A 21,710-nucleotide genomic window follows, 5' to 3' on the forward strand; every position below is an offset into this window, starting at 1 on the left:
ATGCGAAACAATTGTGAGAGACAAAGAAGGATACTACATATTAGTGAAAGGGACAATCTGTCAAGAAGAATGAACAATCATAAATATTTATGCTCCTAACAAGGGCGCCTCTAAATATGTGAGGCAAATGCTGGAAAAACTAAGTGAAAGAACAGATGCATCTACAATTATAGTGGGGGATTTTAATACACCACAATCAACTCTGGACAGAACATCTCAAAAGAGAATCATTAAAGAAACAAAATATTTGAACAGTATATTAGAGGAGCTGGATCTAATAGACCTATGCAGATCATTACACCCAAACACAGCAGGATATACATTGTTCTCAAGTGCACATGGATCATTCTCCAAGATAGACCATATGCTAGGCCACAAAGAAAGGCTTAATGAATTCAGAAAGATCGAAATCATACAAAATAATATCTCTGACCACAGTGGAGGGAAGCTGGAAATCTGCAAGGGCCAGAGGCCCAGATCTCACACCAAGATATGGAAATTAAACAGCACACTCTTAGAAAAACAGTGGGTCAAAGAGGAAATCTCAAAAGCAATGAACCACTACCTTGAAACGAATGATAATGGTAACACAACATACCAAAATGTATGGGATGCAGAAAAAGCAGTACTTAGAGGGAAATTCATAGCCATAAATTCATACATCAAAAAAGAAAGAGCAAAAATTGAAGAACAAACTGCACATTTGGAGGAATTAGAAAAAAAACAACAAAGTAATCCCACAGGAAGAAGAAGGAAGGAAATAACAAAGATAAGAGCTAAACTAAATGAAATAGAAAATAAGAAAGCACTTGAAAAGATAAACAAGACCAAGAGCTGGTTTTTTGAGAAGAACAATAAAATTGACAAACCTTTAGCAAGACTAACAAAGAAAAAAAGATAGAAGATGCAAATACACAAAATAAGAAATGAAAAAGGAGATATCACCACTGACCCCACAGAAATAAAGACTATCATAAGAGGATACTTTGAAAAACTATACTCCAACAAAAACGACAATTCAGAGGAAATGGACAAATTCCTAGAAACACATAAACAGCCTATATTGACGACAGAAGAAATTGAAGATCTCAACAAACCAATCACAAGTAAAGAGATAGAATCAGTCATTAAAAACCTCCCAACTAAGAAGAGGCCAGGGCCAGATGGCTTCACAGGTGAATTCTACAAAACATTCCGGAAAGAACTAACACCAATCCTGCTGAAACTATTCCAAAAAATCGAAACAGAAGGAACATTGCCTAACTCCTTCTATGATGCCAACATTACCCTAGTACCAAAACCAAATAAAGACACCACAAGAAAGGAAAATTATAGACCAATTTCTCTAAAGAACCTAGACGCAAAAATACTTAACAAAATACTTGCTAATCGTATTCAACAACACATTAAACGAATTATACACCACGACCAAGTGGGATTCATCCCAGGTATGCAAGGATGGTTCAACATAAGAAAATCAATCAATGTAATACACCATATAAACAGATTGAAGGAAAAAAATCACATGACTATATCTATAGATGCAGAAAAAGCATTTGACAAAATACAGCACCCTTTCTTGATAAAAACACTCCAAAAGATCAGAATACAAGGAAATTTTTTAAACATGATAAAGAGTATATATGAAAAACCCACAGCCAACATTGTTTACAATGGAGAAATCCTAAAATCCTTCCCCCTAAAGTCAGGAACAAGACAAGGATGCCCACTGTCTCCCCTTCTATTGAACATTGTCTTAGAAGTACTTGCTCGAGCACTGAGGCAAGAACCAGATATAAAAGGCATTCGAATTGGAAAGGAAGAAGTCAAAATTCCATTGTTTGCAGATGACATGATCCTATACATAGAAAACCCTGAGAGGTCTACAACAAAGCTTCTAGAACTCATAAATGAGTTTAGTAAAGTCTCAGGTTATAAGATCAATGCGCAAAAATCAGTAGCATTTCTGTACACCAATAATGAGCAAGATCAGGAGGAAATCAAGAAACAAATACCATTCACAGTAGTAAATAAAAAAATCAAATATTTAGGAATAAATTTAACTAAAGATGTAAAAAACTTATACACTGAGAACTATACAAGACTGTTCAAGGAAATCAAAGAAGACCTAAATAAATGGAAGAATATTCCCTGTTCATGGATAGGAAGACTAAATATTATTAAGATGTCTCTCCTACCAAAGTTGATCTACACATTCAATGCAATCCCAATAAAAATCAACACAGCCTTCTTTAAGGAACTAGAAAAACTAACTATGAAATTTATTTGGAAAGGAAAGAGGCCCCGAATAGCCAAAGACATATTGAAAAAGAAAAACGAAATTGGAGGAATCACACTACCTGACTTCAAAACATACTACAAAGCTACAGTAGTGAAAACAGTATGGTATTGGCATAAGGAGAGACACACAGACCAATGGAATCGAATTGAAAGTTCTGATATAGAACCTCATATATATAGCCATATAATATTCGATAAAGCCACCAAACCCTCTCAACTGGAAGAGAATGGCCTATTCAACAAATGGTGCCTGGAGAACTGGATATCCACATGTAGAAGAATGAAAGAGGATTACCATCTCACACCTTATACAAAGATCAACTCAAGATGGATCAAAGACCTAAATATAAGAGCCAAGACCATAAAGACCTTGGAAAGCAGTGTAGGGAAACATCTACAAGACCTTGAAATAGGAAATGGCTTCATGAACTTCACACCAAAAGCACAAGCAGCAAAAGAACAAATAGATAAATGGGACTTCCTTAAATTTAAAGCCTTCTGCACCTCAAAGGAGTTTGTCAAGAAAGTAAAAAGGGAACCGACACAATGGGAGAAAATATTTGGCAACCATATATCTGATAAGAGACTTATAACTTGCATATATAAAGAACTCCTATACCTTGAAAATAAAAAGATAAACAACCCATTTAAAAAATGGGAAAAAGATTTAAACAGACACTTCTCCAAAGAAGAAATACAAATGGCTAAAAAGCACATGAAAAAATGCTCCGAATCTCTAGCTATCAGGGAAATGCAAATCAAAACTACAATGAGATACCATCTTACTCCCATAAGATTGGCAGCTATGGAAAAAAACAGAAGAATACAAATGCTGGAGAGGATGTGAAGAAAGGGGAACACTCATCCACTGCTGGTGGGAATGCAGAAGGATCCAACCATTCTGGAGGACAGTTTGGCGGTTTCTCAAAAAACTAACCATAGATTTGCCATATGACCCAGCAATTCCACTGCTGGGTATATACCCAGCAGAACTGAAGGCAGGGACACAAACCGATATATGCACACCAATGTTCACAGCAGCATTGTTCACTATCGCCAAAAGTTGGAATCAACCCAAATGCCCATCAACAGATGAGTGGATCAATAAAATGTGGTATATATATACAATGGAATACTACTCGGCTTTAAGAACAAATACACTACAAACACACGTGATAACATGGATGAATCTTGAGAACCTTATGTTGAGTGAAGCAACCCAGGCATTGAAGGACAAATATTACGTGACCTCAATGATATGAAATAAGCAAGCTGCCTCAGAGAGCTAGAGACTGGAAGATAGGCTTACAGGAAATCGGGGGGTAGAGGAAGGATGTAAGCTGACATCTACGTGGGTGAAATCTATGATAAGCTGGAGGTAAGTATGTGTACAAGGAAGGAATAAAATGGGGGCATAGGGTTACCTTTGGGTGGGGCTTTGGAGGTTTGAGGGGGGCTAGGGATGGGCGGATGGGTAATAATGCCCAAGAAATTGGGGGGAGGGTGGGGCAACACACGAACATAGGAGATTGTCAGGTGTTGGTTGAGAGTATAATGCTGAGAAAACCTTTTCAAAATATAATTAGGAAAGTTACCTGTTTAAGATACTCAAAGGGGATAACCTGACGCAGGACAGACTTCTAGGGAATATGTGAATGCTCATTTTGCCAGAGTGGGTTATACCATTGGGTAGAGACCCATATAATGAGAGTGAAGGTAGACCCACAACCTGGGGAGGACAAATGCCATCAAATAGAGGGAACTGTATCTCTCAAGAGAAATGGTAGCTCCCAGGGCATTTAGGGCAGTTGAGCGGGTCAGGCCCTCAGCACTGTTGCAAGTATCTCTGAACATGGCTCCTCAGGAAATGAAGATTGACTGTCACTGTGGGCCCCAAGGGGAGGGGGAAATAGATATTGAATAGATGGAACCAGAGTAAATGTGAAGGCAAGGGAAGTGTTTCACACACTTACAATATTTCACAATTTTACAATTTCACAATATTACACCAAAAACATATAGGGGACGACAGACTAATAATGTAAACCATAATGTAAAACATAGGATAACTAAAATATTTAGAAAACTGTATAGCCTAGAGTATAAACCACAATGTAAACACAAATGTTACCTTGTTTGAAAGCTATTGTCTCAATATCTGTACATCAATTTCAGTAAATATGATATGAATAAGTTAAAAGATTATCTCTGTGGAAAGGAAAAGGTTTTATAATGGATATGTGGGACTACTGTATATTGTATATATGAATTACTGTAATCAAAGGCTCTTGTGAAGAGCAGCTCAATAATTAGGGAAAAAAGAAAAGAAAAAGATAGGATGCAGAATTTTTCCAAATCAATATATATTCTATATCTAACCTTTAAACTCATTGCTATATTCCATTACTATTAAGGGAACCTGATATTATATTGGGCTTCACTGTTCAGGAAGTTTTGGATCACAGAGTGGTTCAACAGTGGCAGCAGAGGAATACTGGTATGGGATGTTATTGACAGGGGACATATGGTTGACAGGGAGTTATACAGGGCATGTGTCCAGGGTGCATGGAAATGTTTGGATATACTCATAGTGGAAACAATTAAAAACAACAGCTGGGGGGGGACTGGGTTCCTGGCCGGAGGGCGGGGGGGCTCTGTCATGGTCCCTAGGGGAGCAGCAGCAGTCCCCCAAGTGCAACGGCAAGGACCAGGAAGGAATGAGGGTCCAACAGTGACCCCCCTGATACTAATGACTATGCTTGTGAGCCTATACACCTGAAATAAGAACAAGGCCTAGAGCAGCACTGTGCCTAAGGGTTCCCTCCTGACAGCCTCCATGTTACTCAAATGTGGCCAGTCTCGAATCCAAATTCAGCATGTAAATGCACTGCCTTCCCCCCAGCATGGGACATGACACCCGGGGATGAGCCTCCCTGGCACCGAGGGATCATTACCAAGTACCAGCTGATGACGTAACTAGAAAATGACCTTGAATTAAAGGTTCAACGCGGACCAGCAGAATATCCCTGTCTACATATAATAACAGGAGTTAAAAATGCTGTTTGACCTAAAGTAAGGGGGAAATGGAAAGGACAAATGAGTTTATATGGATATGAATCTCTAAAAAAGAGTCTGGAGGTTGTCAGAAAGATTGCCCTTATGCACACCTGAGCAGAGTCTCAGAGACAGATAAAGTAGATACAACCCCAGGTATTGGTTCATTTGAGGGATAAAGAGACCCACAGGTTCTATGGTCATGGCAGATGGAGTTCACTGCCATGTTGTTTGGCCCTTCTTTGGAGCTGTGTTTCTATGTGATGGAGCTGGACTCAGATATGATCTCTTTTCACAAGTCTTTCATGCTACTTTACTGGAATTGTATTTGGTGCTGGGGTTTAAGATATATCTAGGGGATTTGAATCTCTGGACTGACAATATGATAGCTAGGCCTTGAGCCTCAACAGACTTCAGCTCCTACACTCTGATTTATTGGACTTACCCCACTCAGCTAACTGGAGTTGAAGAATGTCAACCACCACACCATGGAGCCTAGAGTGCTTATAACTGAAAGCAGGAGAATTGCATCCAGTATCCATGTGGAATCTAAGCCCCCTCTTGACATAGATATCGAATGGACACAACCAAGCCAAGGTCCACAGGAAGGAGGAATACAGTAAGGAATAGAGTGGACTTAATGATATTCTATTCATGAACTGTTGTGATTAGTAATCAAAGAAAATGTGGCACTGGTGTGGAGAAAGTGGCCATGGTGGCTGCTGGGTGCGGGGAATGGGAGGAAGAGATGAGATGTGGAGGCATTTTCGGGACTTGGAGTTGTCCTGAGTGGTGCTGCAGGGACAATTGCCAGACATTGTATGTCCTCCCATGGCCCACTGGATGGAACGTGGGAGAATGTGGGCTATGGTGTGGACCACAGGCCATGGGGTGCAGCGATGCCCAGAGATGTACTCACCAGATGCAATGGATGTGTCATGATGATGGGGGAGAGTGTTACTGTGGGGGGAGTGGTGGGGTGGGGGAGGTGGGGGTGAATGGGGACCTCATATTTTTTTAAAGTAATATTTTTTAAATGAATAAATAAAATAAAATTTAAAAAAAAAGAGACTTTATACTATATATTTTATATTTTCAGATTTTTGAGCCATTTTTCTATATTATTATTCAAAAATATAATGTTCACAAATATTTTAGAGTGATAAAATACTACATTCATAAAATAAAAATAACATGCTATTGAAAAGAAACATTCTGAAAACACAGAGCTACTGAAAAATATATATATAATCACATTAATGAGACACAATAGAAGATTTGAAAGATAAAATTTTAGAAAAAAATACAAGAAAAAAAAATACCAGAAAGAAGTACACAAGAGAAAGAAATGGAAATAAGTAGAGCAAAGAAAAAAGAATCGGAAGATCAACAACCAATAAGAAGAATTTTTTAAAATGCAAAGAAAATGTGTGTATCAGTAGAAAAGGGCTAAGAAACATTGGGAGCAGGCTATTGAAATTCTGCACAAAAATCATTTCCAATCTAGAAATCTATACCCAGTCAAAAAGACATATTTAATGTCAGGGTAAAATAAATATTACATTTTCATGGAAATTATAAATATTCTATTTTAATGGAAATTATAAATTTTTATATTTCTATAAATACATTTATACAGTTATATTAAATAGATATATTTTTGTACGATATTTTCAAATTTGCAACGTTTCATTAAATTTACCTGTCATGTATCTATTCTCAAGGATATTATTTGAGGATGTGTTCCCACAAAATGAGAGGATAAATCAAGAAAGAGGAAGACACAGGATCCAGAAAAACAGGGGATCTGAGGTGAAGGGATCTTCCTGAAGACTGGTGAAGGGAAGGCATCAAGGTAACAGTTGTGCATCAGGTCAAGAGAGTAACCAGTCCAGACATCAGCAAGTCGACAGCCTCCAGAAGATATTTCTTCAAGGAGAAAATATTGATGCCCTGAGTTGAGACCAACTCCACCTATTGATAGGCGGGTGAATTTGGACCAGATAGATCTTTTCCATGCCCCATTTCCCCCTCCATAAAATGGGGGTAACAATGGCACCTACTGCATGAGGTTATGAAGATGAGTTAATATACAGAGGGTATATATAATAGTGTCATGCACATAGTAAACACTATATAAGCATTGTGATTATTATTGCTATGATTATTATCTAACATATTTGAATATATGGAGAGGAGATTTTAACACGAGGGAAGAATTTAAGAGTTGAATTAATATGTATATAGTAAAGTAAAATGACTAAACCAGACAATTATTAATTCCAGAGAAAAGAAAAGGTTGTGCTAGGGGTGTAAGGAAAAGCTAAATCTTCATCTTCCATAGTGGAAAGTCAATAGATAATGCCCAAAAATGAAAAGGAAAATAGAATCTGTTAAAAAATAGTAAGAGTGCTTGCCTCTTGCTGGAATCTGGTGGGGACATATTAGGGAAGAGCCATTTTTTTGTAACAAGACATAGAGAACTATTTGATACCCTTTATCAATTTAGATAAAACTAATTGCAAATTACAAAGTGGCCAAAAATATTCAAAAAATATATGAGAATGATAAAGTTTGAGCCTTAATTTAATAAACTTTCTAAAATCCCATAAGCTAAGATAAACCCATAAAAAATATCAGTAATGGACAGAAAAAAGAAATTTACAAAAGGGAAATAATGCAATAAAAATATGAGGGGAAAAATTATCCTTCTTGATTAAAGCAACAATGAGATAATATCTTTCATTCAGGCTTTAAAGATCTGGATATTCTACTATAGACTTATTGTGATTTTAGCAATGGAAGAAATTATATCACTGATGTGGAGACAGCAGCCACTGAAGGTGCTGGTCAGGGAGAGGGAAAAAGAGGTGTAATACGGGGGCATTTTCAGGACTTGGAATTGACCTGAATGATGCTGCAATGACAGATACAGGTCATTATATAAGCCACCATGATCAACATTGCAATATCTTCTGGAGTATTGAAGAGTGTAAACTACAATCCATGCTTAGTGGCATTGCTCCAAAATGTGTTCATCAATTGCAATGAATGTATCACACTAATTAAAGAAGTCATTAATGTGGGAGAAAGTGGGAGGTGTGGGGAGTGGGCATATGGAAATCGCTTTTATTTTTTATGTAACATTTTATGTAATCTAAGTATCTTTTAAGAATAAATAAAAAATAGAATTTTTTAAAAAGATCTGGATAAATTGCTGCCCCAGGCTTCTCACCTGACAGGAGTTGCCATGTCTCCCTGTAGTCAGGACCTGGGATCTGCGAGGTGAATTTCTGTAAGCTGGCATGTTCACACTGGACCTCAGCCTTTGGTCTCTCTTGCTGACAACTCTTTCACTCTTCCTAGGAGCTGAGCCTGGTGAGGGTTTAAGGACTCAAATGAAGTTCCTGGAGTCAGAAGGAAGATCCTGCAGTCTTTATTAAAGAATCTGGCCCAAGAACTCTGCAGAGACTCCAAGAAACCTAGAAAGACAATGTCCACATGGTCAGAATTATCCAGCATTCCCCCCTTCCCCACCCCCCTGCAGATATTTCCTGGGGGCTCCCAAGTATAGTTGACTGTACTGGATACTGCGGAGTAGACAAAAGGTCAGTAAAAAAACTATTGGGGTTATTAATCAAAGTGGAATGTGCGAGACCATGAGATTTGAACTCTTGTCAACTTTCAGCTGTGAGAATATGAAGATGTTTCTTCAGTTTTAGTTTCCAAAATTAATCAAAACTATCTCAAGAACACTTGAGAATCAAATAAGATGATGTTTGTAACGTACCTAATACCAGACTGGCACTAGGTAAACATTTAATACATGCAGCAAGTACTGTTATTACAAGGAACAATGTAAGGTACAGAAGCAAGTACCTCATTTAAGTTCCCCAACAAGCCATCATGAAGGTGTTACTATAATTACTATTAAACTAAAAAATAAAAATATTTTATTATTTCCACTTTATACATTCAGAAATGAAGGCTCAGTTACATAAAGTCAAATTCAGTACACCTTACATGGTAGGCTCAAATACACGTGGTTGGTTTAATTGATATTGAAAATGTGACTGTGAATTTGGAATAAAAAAACTAAGTTTCTTGAAAGAGAAGAGACATGCCATAAGGAATATATTAATAGCCCGGGACAAAAAACTTTAAATTATCTCAAAACCTTCAAGAGGTAAAAACTATTCCTCCTGTTGAAGGAACCCAGGAGAGGATGTGTCTGTTCCAAGTTGAGGTACAATTTTATTCTGATCAACTAATAGAGGCAGTACAGATGTAGTCATTCTTGTTAGGAAAGGGAAAATGCCCACTTAAAATGAAGAACTTATTAATACAACAGAAGTAAGAAATGGGATAAAGAGAAAACAACAAAGTAAAATAAATAAGTAAAATAAAATAAACGGTATGAACAAGTTAAATTTTGAAAATACAAAGAGGACTTTGTACCAAAGAAAGAGAGAAGAAGCTTTCTTCTCTTATGCCCATGGAACTTTTACAGTAGTGCTCCAAAATGTACTCACCAAATACAATGAATGTGCCACAATGATGAAAGAGGTTGTGGATGTGGGAAGAGTGCAGGGGGAGGGGTATGGGGTATATGGGAATCTCTTATATTTTTTAATGTCACAGTTTTTGTGATCTATGTATTTTTTTAAAAAAAGACAATAAAAAATAGAAAAATATATATATAAGAGGTTCCCATATACCCCAATCCCCACACGCCCCACTCCTCCCACATCTACAACTTCTTTCATTAGTGTGGTACATTCATTGCATTTGATAAGTACATTTTGGAGCACTGCTACACAGCGTGGATTATAGTTTATGTTGTAGTTTACACTCTCTCCCAGTCCATTCATTGGGTTATGGCAGGATATACAATGTCCTGCATCTGTCCCTGCAATATCATTGAGGACAACTCCAAGTCCTGAAAATGCCCCAATATCACTTGGGGCGACTCCTATCTCTTCTCCTTTCCCAACTTGCTAGTGTAATAGCAAATGACAGGGGTACTGCATACAATGGGGAAATCTGGCCACTTTTGTAGCTCTATTAAAAGCACCATCCCCAGGGCAGTGGATAACTGATCTGAACTTGCAACTTCCTGGAAAGTCTTTATGTTAATTAAGCACGTGGTGGAGATTTTATTTGACTCAAAACTGAGCTGGGGCGGTAGTGAGGAACACTGCTGAAACAATACCAAACAGCTAGCAACATTTAACGGCCTAAGCTTATGGTTTCAACTGGGTTTGTAAACAAAAGCCTAGGTAGGAATGTTAAAGATAATCCTAGAAAACTATATGACCATAGGGAACTTGTAAAGTTCCAACAACGTATTCCTGGGGAATGAATCTAAAAGAGTGTGTGTGTATGTGCAATGCTGTGCACCTGCCCAGGAAAGACCTGGGAAAGGAGAAGGTAGCAGTTACTCACTTCTGGCTCACCCTGATGTCCTGCCCAAGCAGGAAGTGAAAGCGGGCTGTAAACTGCCTGAAGAGTGAAAAAGTGCCTTCTCACACCGATCCTCTTGACAAATGGTAGAAGACAGAAGACACACAGGCAAGGCATTTAAGGAAATCTACCAGTCATTGTCTGACCACTAATTTATACTGATGCAGGTGTGACCACTACAAAGTGAGACTTAAAAATAAAAAGGAAGACCACGCAGCCATTAAAAATGATAATGTGCATGTTCACTGATATGAAGATATTCCTAGTATACTGCCAAGCAAAAAGGTCCTAAATTATGTTATAGATGACATTTTAATAATACATATATACATAGTTTTATATATCTATAGGCATTTAAAAAGGCCTATATGGAATATTAACAATGATTATTTCTATTTTTCTCTTCTTTGGTAATCTGTATCTCTAATCTTTTCTATAATAAATATATTCTTGTATAATAAAAAATGTTTAAAAGAAAAAGACAAGAGTTTGAATTAAAAAGCTAGCAGAGAATTTAGTAGCCACACACTGCAGTGAATACAGAAATTACAAAACTAGGTCTAGGAAGCAGAGGTGGCTCAAGTGATTAGGCACCTCCTTCCCACATGGGAGGTCCCAGGTTCGGTTCCAGTGCCTCCTAAAAAAGAAGATGAGCATGTAATGAACATAGCAAGCACAAAACAATGGGGGGGGGGGCAAGTAAATAAATCTTTAAAATATATAGGTCTGGGAAACCCACATAAAAAATAAGCAATAAAAAGAAAAACAACAATAAACTAGCAAAAATAATAAACCTTTGGTGGCGGAGGACTCTAAAACCAGTGTTGTTACAATATATTATCTAAAATGTCTTGTTTGCAACAAAAAATTATGAGTGTGCACAGAAACAGGAAAGTACATTATATACATAGGAAAAAACAGACAACAGAAAATCATCATTAGGATATACAAATTTGGCTTTAGTAATCATCAAATTTAAATCAGCTATTATAAATATGTTTAAAGAACTTTAAGAAACCATATCTTACAAAATAAAGAAAAGTATGACAATCATGTCTCACCAAATACAGAATATCAATAAAGGGATAACGTCTTTAAAAATAACCAAATGGAAATTCTGGGGTTGAAAAGTCCAATAATTGACAGGAAAAATTCACTAGAAGGGCTAAACAAGAAATTTGAGACGGTATAAGAAAGAATTAGCAAACTTGAATATAGGTACATAAAGAATATCTATCATCTAACATGGAGGTAAAGGTCAACCACCACACCAGGGAGCCAAGACTGCATGCAACTGAAAGCAGAATTGCATCCAGCATCCATGTGGAATCTAAGCCCCCTCTTGATATAGATGTGGAGTGGACACAACCATTCTAAGGTCCACAGGATGGAGGAATAGAGTATGGATTAAAGTGGACTTACTGATATTCTATGCATGAACTACTGTGATTAGTAATCAAAGAAAATGTGGCATTGGTGTGGAGAAAGTGGCCATGGTGGCTGCTGGGGGTAGGGAATGGGAGGAAGAGATGAGATGTGGGGGCATTTTCAGGACTTGGAGTTGTCCTGGATGGTTCTGCAGGGACAGTTACCAGACATTGCATGTCCTCCCATGGCCCACTGGGTGGAATGTGGGAGAGTGTGGACTATGATGTGGACCATTGACCATGAGGTGCAGCGGTGCTCAGAGATGTATTCACCAAATGCAATGAATGTCTCATGATGATAGAGGAGATTGTTGTTATGGGGGGAGAAGTGGGGTGAGGGGGGTGGGGGGCATATGGGGACCTCATATTTTTTTAATGTAATATAAAAAAAATAAAGACAAAAAAACAAACAAAAAAAGATACAAAAAAAAAAATCCAGTCAGGAGCAGAAAAAAGAAGGAAGAAAAATGAACAGAGCCTCTGAGACTTATGAGGCATCACCAAAAGATGCATAATAGAGATTGCAGAGGGAGAAAAGAAAGAGAAAAAGGCCGAAAAATATTCAAGGAAATAATGGTCCAAAACTTCCCAAATGTGATGGAAAATATTAATCTACATATTCAAAAAGTCAAAAACTCCAAATAGAATAAACTCAAGTAGACCTATGCCTAGACTCATCATAGAATCAAATGCAAAGCAGCAAGAAAAAAGATTTATGGGAAATTAAGCAAGATTAACAGTTGACTTTTCACCCACCCCTCGAGAAATACAAAAGGGAGTCCTTCAACCTGAAGCAAACAGATACTAGACAGTAACTCAACTCCTCACTAAAAATTAAAGAGTACTGCTAACTACATAGGAATTATGAAAGACAGTATAAACATATTTTGTTTATAACTCTTTTTTTTTATGACAAGTGCATAGGGGCCGGGGTGAGGAAAGGAAATGAGAAGTTAAGGCTTAATATGTACAGGGTTCCTATTTGAAAGAATGGAACTGTTTTGGTAATGGATGGTGGCGATGATAGTACAACACTGAGAATGCAATTAACAGCAATGAATTTATATATCTAAATATGATTAAATGGAGCAGTGTTAGATTGTATATATGGTAGCAGAATATTTTTTTTTAAATCCATGGAACTACACTACACAAACAATGAACCCTAAGTAAAACCATGGACTTTAATTAATAGTACAATTATAAAAATGTGTTATCATCAATTGTAACAAATGTTCCACACCAATGCAAAACATTTAAAGTGCTAAAAGAAAACAATTCCTAACCAAGAATTTTATATCTGGTAAGACTTTTTTCAACAGTGTGGGAGAGATAAAGACATTCCCAGATAAACAAAAGATCAGGGAGTTCATTACCACTAGACTTACTCTACAAGCAATGCTAAAGAGAGTTCTTTAGACTGAAAGGAAAGGATACCAAAAAGTGGATCAAAGCAGCATAAAGAAATAAAAACCTCTGGTAAACGTAACCTACATGGGTAACTATAATTGCCAGTATTACTGTATTGTAATTTTGGTATGTCATTCCACTTCTTACGTCCTACAGGTGCTAAAATGCAAATGCATAAAAGTAATGATAAATCTATGGTTTTGGACATGCAATGTACAAACATATAATTTGTAACAAGTATTATAAAAGGTGGTGGATAGAGGGGTATAGGAACAGTGTATGTGTATGTTACTGAAGTTAAGTTGGTCTTGAATCAAATATGATTGTTATAGATTTAAGATGTTAATATTTAACCCCATGGTAACAATAAAGAAAATATCTAAAAAATATAGTCAGAAAGAAATGAGGAGGGACTCAAAATGACACAATACAAAAAATAAAATAATCATGAAGTAGGTATTAACAGAAGAACTGAGGGTCAAAAGGGATATAAGACAAAATAGCAAAATGGCAGAAGAAAGAACTGCATCATCAATAGTTATTTTAAATCTAAATGTATTGAACTCCAGTCAAAAGTCAGAGATAGGCAATCTATTTTTATTTTTTTAAAAAGCATGGCTCAACTATATGCTGTTTATGAAATTCACCTTAAGTTCAAAGACATAAGTAGGCTAAAGTGAAAGAATGAGGGGGAAAGCATACCATGCAAGTAGTAACCAGAAACAACTGCACACAGGTTAGTATTTAAATGCATAAAATACATGGTTGGACCTAACGTCATAGAATTCCTACTACTCTATATAGGAAATATACAGATTTAGCTGTTTCATAAGTCTGTTTTTGGTCATGTGTGAAATACACTTACCTTAAAATAGTATATGTTATATGCAAATGTCAGTAAATTCTGAGCTAATACCCTTCAAAGAAATGTTTTCTCACTGCACCTGGTTTAGATTTCACCTTAAAGAAATGCACTATGCTACTAAAAGGAACTCCTTGGAACAAACATTTAGAATAAGAATAGCAATCTTGGGCATACTGAGTCGAGTAAGGCAAGAGCATACCTTCAACAGTTTCACGAGGTGTTTTCCATTTACCCCACTTAAATACATATGCAACATGACAGTCAATTGATGTTTTCAGTCAAGGCAATCAAAACCATTGCATGTTTGATAAAAAACAAAACTAATGTTTGATTAAAATTTTTATCCAGTAGTTGGATACTTTTAGGAACTATAACCACTGAATTATGTAAAACAGTGAAGAAATGACAAACTAAAGTTAATCACATAAATATGAATTTCCTTTACGTAAGGAAAAATGAAAGTCAAGTGCCATCTAGATCTTAAGAAGCTTCCATTTCTCCAGCTCAGTCAATTGGAATAGTATTAGTTTTTTTCTCTCTCCCTTCCCACTGGGCCCTTGCAATGCAATGAACAAAGGAGTTATTTATTTAAGCAACCTGTCAGTGATGGCCATTAGATTTGTTTAATACTGTTACTTTTATATAAAACCCAGGGAATGCCTTCCTTCATACTCTAGCCAAAACAACTGGTTGTATGCCTCCCTTGCAGCAAACACTACAATGAATGTGTCAACATGAATAGCTTAGGATACCTACTGCAAAGGGTAAGAAGATAAATGAATGCCTCGAAGCATTATCCACTGGCCACGTGGTAAACATTTTTCAGTATTCTGTGAAGCTCCAAGCATTCATACACCTCACCTGCCTTGGTAAGCCTATGTTTGTGACATGGCAGCACAGATACAATACTATGCGTTGAAAGCAAATAAAGCAAGGAATTTTTGGTAATGAGTTTAACCCCACCACACCCCCCAAAAAGAATGCCAGTTAAATTGCATTAATGGAACCATCAACTTAATCCTAGTACCTCAGTGTTCATCCATGTTACTTGCATATTTTCTTAAAAGAAATAACTGTTGTTAATGCCTTTTTTTCCCATTGAGCATACACTACTGAATAAGTGTAGTTGTGTGTCTTGCGACACTAAAGATATTTTGCATATCAGTCAGGGTGGCAATTTCTGTTTAGAAGAGCCTTAAATGTAACATTGTTTTTGAGACCAAACTCTCCCCACCCTCACAAAAATGGCCACATCGCAATAAAAACGGGCATATTTAAAATAATAATAATAGGGTGGGGTATATGGAAACTATTTTCTGTATGATTTTTCCATAAACCTACAACTTCTCCAATAAAAAGATCACAGGATACAAGATCAACACAGAAAATTCAATTGTGTTCCTATATATAAGAAACAAACGTGGAAAACAAAATTTAAAAGACAATACCATTTACAACCACTGCAAAAATATTAAATAGTTATAAACTAAACAGAACATGTATAGCACTTTCATGCTGAAAATCACAGTACGTTGTTTAAAGAAACCAAAGAATATCTTATTAAATGGGGAGATATACTGTATTCATGGATTGGAAGACTTGATATAGTAAAGATGTTAATTCTTCCCAAGTTAATATAAAGGTTCAGTGTAATTCCTCTCAAAATCCCAACAAGATCTTTTGTAAAGAAAGACAAAATTATTCTAAAATTTATATGGAAAGGCAAAGAAAGGACCTAGAAGAGCCAAAGCACTTTTGAAAACGAAGAAGGTGGGGGAATCACTCTATCCGATTTCAAGACTTCTCACATAGGTACAGTAACCAAGATAGTGTGGTAGCACTGGCAGAGATAGACACACAGATCAAGGTGAGAGAATACAGAATCCATAAATAATTTCACACAAGTTCGGCCAAGTGAATTTTTACAAAGGCGCAAAACAATTCATTGGAGGAAGAATAGCCTTTCCAACAAATGGCGCTTGCATAATTGGACATCCACAAGCAAATAAATTAATCTCGACCTAAGTCTCACACTTTATACAAAAATTAAATCAAAAATGGATCACGGACAGCAGCAAGGAGAAACGAACATACAACCATCACAGTACAGAATTTACCTCTCCACTCTCCAGTAATAGAACAAGTAGGCACCAAAAGGACCAATTATGTACGACACAATGAACTAAATACTAAAATATTATTTTCAAGTTATATAAGGAACATTTATAAAAATTCACCACTGACTAGGCCGTAAGTAAATCTCGTATTTCAAGGAATGAGCTTCACGTAGACACTTCTCTGAGCATAGAAAACTAATATTAGAAATCCACTAAAAAGATAAACTTTTGGAAATTGAAAACGCCCCTCTAAATAACTCGTGGGTCAAAGAAAAATTAACTCTTAGTAAACACTGGAACATAATGCACCAAACCATGTGTGTCTTAGCGTGAATTTTAAGAGCTTAATGTTTACATTAGAAAAAAATGCCTGAAAAATGAGCGAAACATCGACCTAAAATTAGAAAAACGATTCCACCACTAATCACACAGAACTCCCCAAAACTCACCCTCCTCCGTCCCCCATCACCTCAACATCTCTCCAGCACTGAATCGTCGATATCCTCCAGACAACTATTAAACCGCTGCCTGAGAACCACAGCCGCAGCCGCTTCCGGTCACCTCCCCTAACACCGCCTCTTCAGGGTTTCGGGGTCCTGTGCTGCGGGGAGAAGGGGGAGTTACTGGTTTTGCGCATGCGCAAAACTACATACGAAGTCGCTGTCAGCCCAGAGTAAACATGGAGCAGTTACTCAGTAGACTCTGAGGCGTTCAGTACCACTTGGCAGGTTGTCAGGAGGGAAACAATGGCCGCGCCCAGTTAGCCCTTCTTTATGGGGTACGCCATGTTGGAGGAGCGTCCATTCCGTACTAAGGATAAGGATGCTTTTAAGCTCAAAGCGTAGAAAAGTGGAGCTTTCCCACAGGTGGCAGGGAACAGGGGTGGGGACGTTTCTCTGGAAGGGCTAACTGGAGGGGGTATGTTTGGATCTGGATTTTACGGATCTGTGTGTTTTTTGTTTTGTTTTGTTTTTTGTTTTCAAGAAGACCTAGGTCCTCTTGGAAAAATGCATATGCGCCAGAGGCTCTTTTCTGGCAGATACCACAGGATGAGAAGGGGGGATAAATCAGGCTGGTCTCCTGGAACATACCATGAGGGAATAGGGGAGAAAAAACCGGATTGCTGAAGGCCTCCTAAAATAAACCCCTGGGAAAAACGCAAGAAATCAGTGTTAGATTACCCCGCACTTTGATTGTGGGGATTACCTGGGGAATTTGAAGCCTCCCATAATCTACATTATCTCCTGCCCCAGCCACCAAAACTAAAACAAAAATATGTATCAATAATAATTTTTGATATGTCCTCAGTTTGATGCAATAAATACATCTTTAGAAAACTTTATTACTTTTATTTTCTCATAAAATAAAATCTAAGAAATGATGGTGCACTTACTTTGAAAATGTAGGTTTTTTTTAATATACATAATCACACAAAATGTTACATTAAAAGATATGAGGTTCCCATATACCCCAATCCCCACATACCCCACTCCTCCCACATCCACAACTTCTTTCATTAATGTGGTTACATTCATTGCATTTGATGATTACATCTTGGAGCACTGCTACATGGCATGGATTATAATTTACACTGTAGTTTATACTCTCTCCCAGTCCATTCAAGGGGTTATGGCAGGATATATAATGGCCTGCATCTGTCCCTGCAATATCGTTCAGGATAAATCCAAGTCCCGAAAATATCCACATATCACACCTTTTTTTCCCTCTCCCTGCCTTCAGCAACTCCCTGTCTCCACATCAGTGATATAATTTCTTCCATTGCTAGAGTCAATAATTCTCTAGTAGAATACCAGTAAATCCACTCTAATCCCTATTTTATTCCTCCATCCTGAGAACCCTGGGATGGCGATGCCCACTCCATCTCTAAACTGAGAGGGGGCTTCAATCCCACATGGCTGATGGATGGGATTCTCCTGCTTGCAGTTGTAGACTCTTCCGGTTCCTTAGTGTGGTAGTTGACCATCTTCACCTCCTTGTTAGCTGACTTGGGTAAGTCAATGAACTGGAGAGTAGGTGTTGCAGCTCTTCTGAGACTCAGGCCCCAACTGGCACATGGCTAGTCCAGAGATTCAAGTCTCCTGGGCATACACCAACCCCAGGGCCAGCCACAGGTTCAGTAAAAGTGACAGAAGAGGCATGTGTAGAGAAGTCACATCTGAGTCCAACTCCATCACTCTCAGGAGCACAAGTTTTAAGACAAGACACATTCGGTCCTTCAACCAGTTTGCTGCCCTTTACACCTCAAATATGGAGATTCTGAAAATGCCATTGCCCTTATGGGAGATATACTGGGACAGAGGGGGAAGAAGTTGTTCTGCCCTTCGTCTGAAATGCCTACGTATCCTTCAAAACCAAGTTCAAATATCTCCTCCTCCAGGAAGTCCTCCTGACCTTGTAGTCTTACAAGGTCAGGTTTATTGACCCTTTGCAATGAGGGAACTCACACACCGGGGAACCATGGGGCATCTCACTAAACAGAGGAAAAGAGAGTTAATAAAGAATGCTGAATAAGAGCAGAATTCAGATGAAATTTAGATGATGCAATTTTGGTGAACTCAAAGCAAAGCAGGGCTGTACATAAAGGTCTGAACTACAAAGTGAACCCAGAGCCCTGTTTCCTTGGTAACAATAAAGTTAGACGTGAAATGTTATGTCTCTTATCTGAAAAAGTCAATGTTGTGACCCCTTATCTGAAGCTCTGATCTGGGCTGGAAATCAAGGCTACTTCTCTTTCAAAAAAAGAAGCATGTCCTCCAGACAAATGTGGGATGTTTTATTCTTACTGGTGTGATATCAAGCAGAAAAGTTTCTGACAGTCTATAATTTTAGAGAACAAAGTTTCTCAATGAATCATTGTATCACTAGTTCATTGATTTTCATCGCTGCATAGAACTATGTTGTATGGATCTACAATTTGTTTATCATTCACCAGTTAATAGACTTTTGGGTTCTTCCCAGGTCTTGGCTATTACAAATAAAGCTGTTATGAACATGGGTGTGCACAAAAGCTTTTGTATCTCGTGGGGAAATACTTAGGAGTGGACTGGCTAGATCATACAGTAGGCACATGTTTAAATGTTTCAGCAACTGCCAAGCTGTTTTCCAAAGTGCTTTTAAATTTTACATTCCACCAGCAGTGTATCATTCAGTTGTTCTGCATCACTGCCAGCACTTGGTAAAGGCTGCCTTTTAATTTTAGCCATTCTGATTGGATGTGAAGTGATATCTCATTGTGATTTAATTACCATTTTCCTGACGCCTAATGAAGTTGAGCATCTTTTCATGTGCTTAATGGCCATTTGTCTTCTTTTATGATGTATCTGTTGGAATCTTTTGTCCATTTTCTTAAGTCATTGCCTTTTATTTATTGAGGTTTTTAAAAACTTGTTAAAAGAGAGCCTACCCAATGGGAGAAAATATTTGGTAACTATATATCTGGCAGGAGCCTAATATCCAACACATATAAAGAAATCCTATGTCTCAAAAATAAAAAGACAAACAACCCATTCAAAAAAATGGGCAAGAGATTTGAACAGACAATTCTCCAAAGAAGAAATATCAATGGCTAAAAAGCACATGAAAAGATGCTCAACATCACTAGCTGTTAGGGAAATGCAAATCAAAACTACAATGAGATTCCATCTTACATCCATTAGACTGGCAGCTATTATAAAAACAGAAGACTACAAGTGTTGGAGAGGATGTGGAGGGATGAGAACACTCATCCACTGCTGGAGGGAATGCAGAAGGATCCAGCCATTCTGGAGGACAGTTTGGCGGTTCCTCAAAAAACTAGCTATAGATTTGCCACATGACCCAGCAATTCCACTGCTGGGAACTGAAAACAAGGACATGAACTGATACATGCACACCAATGTTCATAGCAGCACTATTCACTATTGCCAAAAGTTGGAGTCAACCCAAATGCCCATCAACAGATAAATGGATAAAATGTGGTACATACATACAATGGAATACTACTCAGCTGTAAGAAGGAATACAGTACTAACACATGGGATAACATGGATGAATCTTGAGGACATTTTGTTGAGTGAAGCAAAACAGGCATTGAAGGACAAATACTACATGACCTCTCTAATACGAATTAAGCAAATCAAGCTGTTTCAGAGAGCTAGAGACTGGACGACAGGCTTACAGGAAATAGGCGGGGAGAGGAAGGTTGTGAGCTGATGCCTACATGGGCAAAATCTATGATAAAGTGGAGGTAAGTAGTTGTGCAGTGAAGGGATAAGACGGGGCATAGGGATACTATTGGTTGGGGCTTTGCAGGCTTGTGGGGGGCTAGAGTTGGGAGGAAGAGTCAGACGATCCATGGAATTGGGGGCAAGGTTTGAGGGGAGCGGGTCAACACGGGAGATTGTCAGATATGTGGTGGAAACTATAATGTTGAGAAAGCTCTTTAGAAAATATAATAAGGAAGGATTACATGTTTAAGGTGTTTGCCAGGGGGCATAGGATAATGGAAATATAAGAAAGAAAAGAAAGACAAAACAAACAACAAAAAACTAGTTAGTATAAAATAATTTTAGACTCACATAGCACAGAGATTTCCCATGTACCATGATGTTTGTGCTTCAAGGGACACTCTCAATAAAATGAAAAGAGAACCTATGCAATGGTAGAAAATATTTGCAAATCATATATTGGATAAGGGATTTTTATCCAGAATATATAAAGAACACATGTCTCAATAATAACCCACGTATAAAATGGGCAAAGGATTTGAGAGGACATTTATAAAAAAAGAAAAAGAAAAAGCTATACAAGTGCCAATAAGTATATAAAAAAAGGCTCAACATTCTTTAGCATGACGGAAACGTAAATCAAAAGCACTATGAAATATCATTTCACATCCACTCAGAATGTTTTTTTTTTAAAAGGTAAACAATAACAAGTGTTGCTAAGGACATTGAGGAATTGGAACCTTCATTCCTTTCTGGTAGGATTATAAACTACTGCAGCCATTTGGAAGAACAGTTTGGTAGTTCCTCAAAATTTAAGCATAGAGTTACCTGTGACCCAACAATTCTG

At 37.6% G+C, this 21,710-nt stretch overlaps 1 protein-coding gene across 6 annotated transcripts in view; it reads right to left on the bottom strand.

Moving 5' to 3' along the window:
• The window catches only part of LOC101439939 (zinc finger protein 81), a 98,947-nt gene extending 81,685 nt beyond the window's left edge, over nucleotides 1-17,262 (bottom strand). The window contains exons 1-2 of one of the 6 annotated variants that reach the window (XM_058292221.2): nucleotides 17,087-17,262; nucleotides 8,591-8,837 (exon numbers count right to left, since the gene is read on the bottom strand). In XM_058292221.2, coding sequence (XP_058148204.1) covers nucleotides 8,591-8,662 — 72 coding nt within the window. In that variant the 5' untranslated portion in view covers nucleotides 8,663-8,837; nucleotides 17,087-17,262. The remainder of the gene's footprint in view (nucleotides 1-8,590; nucleotides 8,838-17,086) is intronic. The other 5 variants (XM_058292222.1, XM_058292220.1, XM_071213293.1 and 2 more) reach the window with 5 other exon arrangements.
• Nucleotides 17,263-21,710: the final 4,448 nt, after the last annotated feature.

The sequence above is a fragment of the Dasypus novemcinctus genome, chromosome X, assembly GCF_030445035.2.
Source record: "Dasypus novemcinctus isolate mDasNov1 chromosome X, mDasNov1.1.hap2, whole genome shotgun sequence".
In the NCBI taxonomy this organism is placed as follows: domain Eukaryota; kingdom Metazoa; phylum Chordata; class Mammalia; order Cingulata; family Dasypodidae; genus Dasypus; species Dasypus novemcinctus.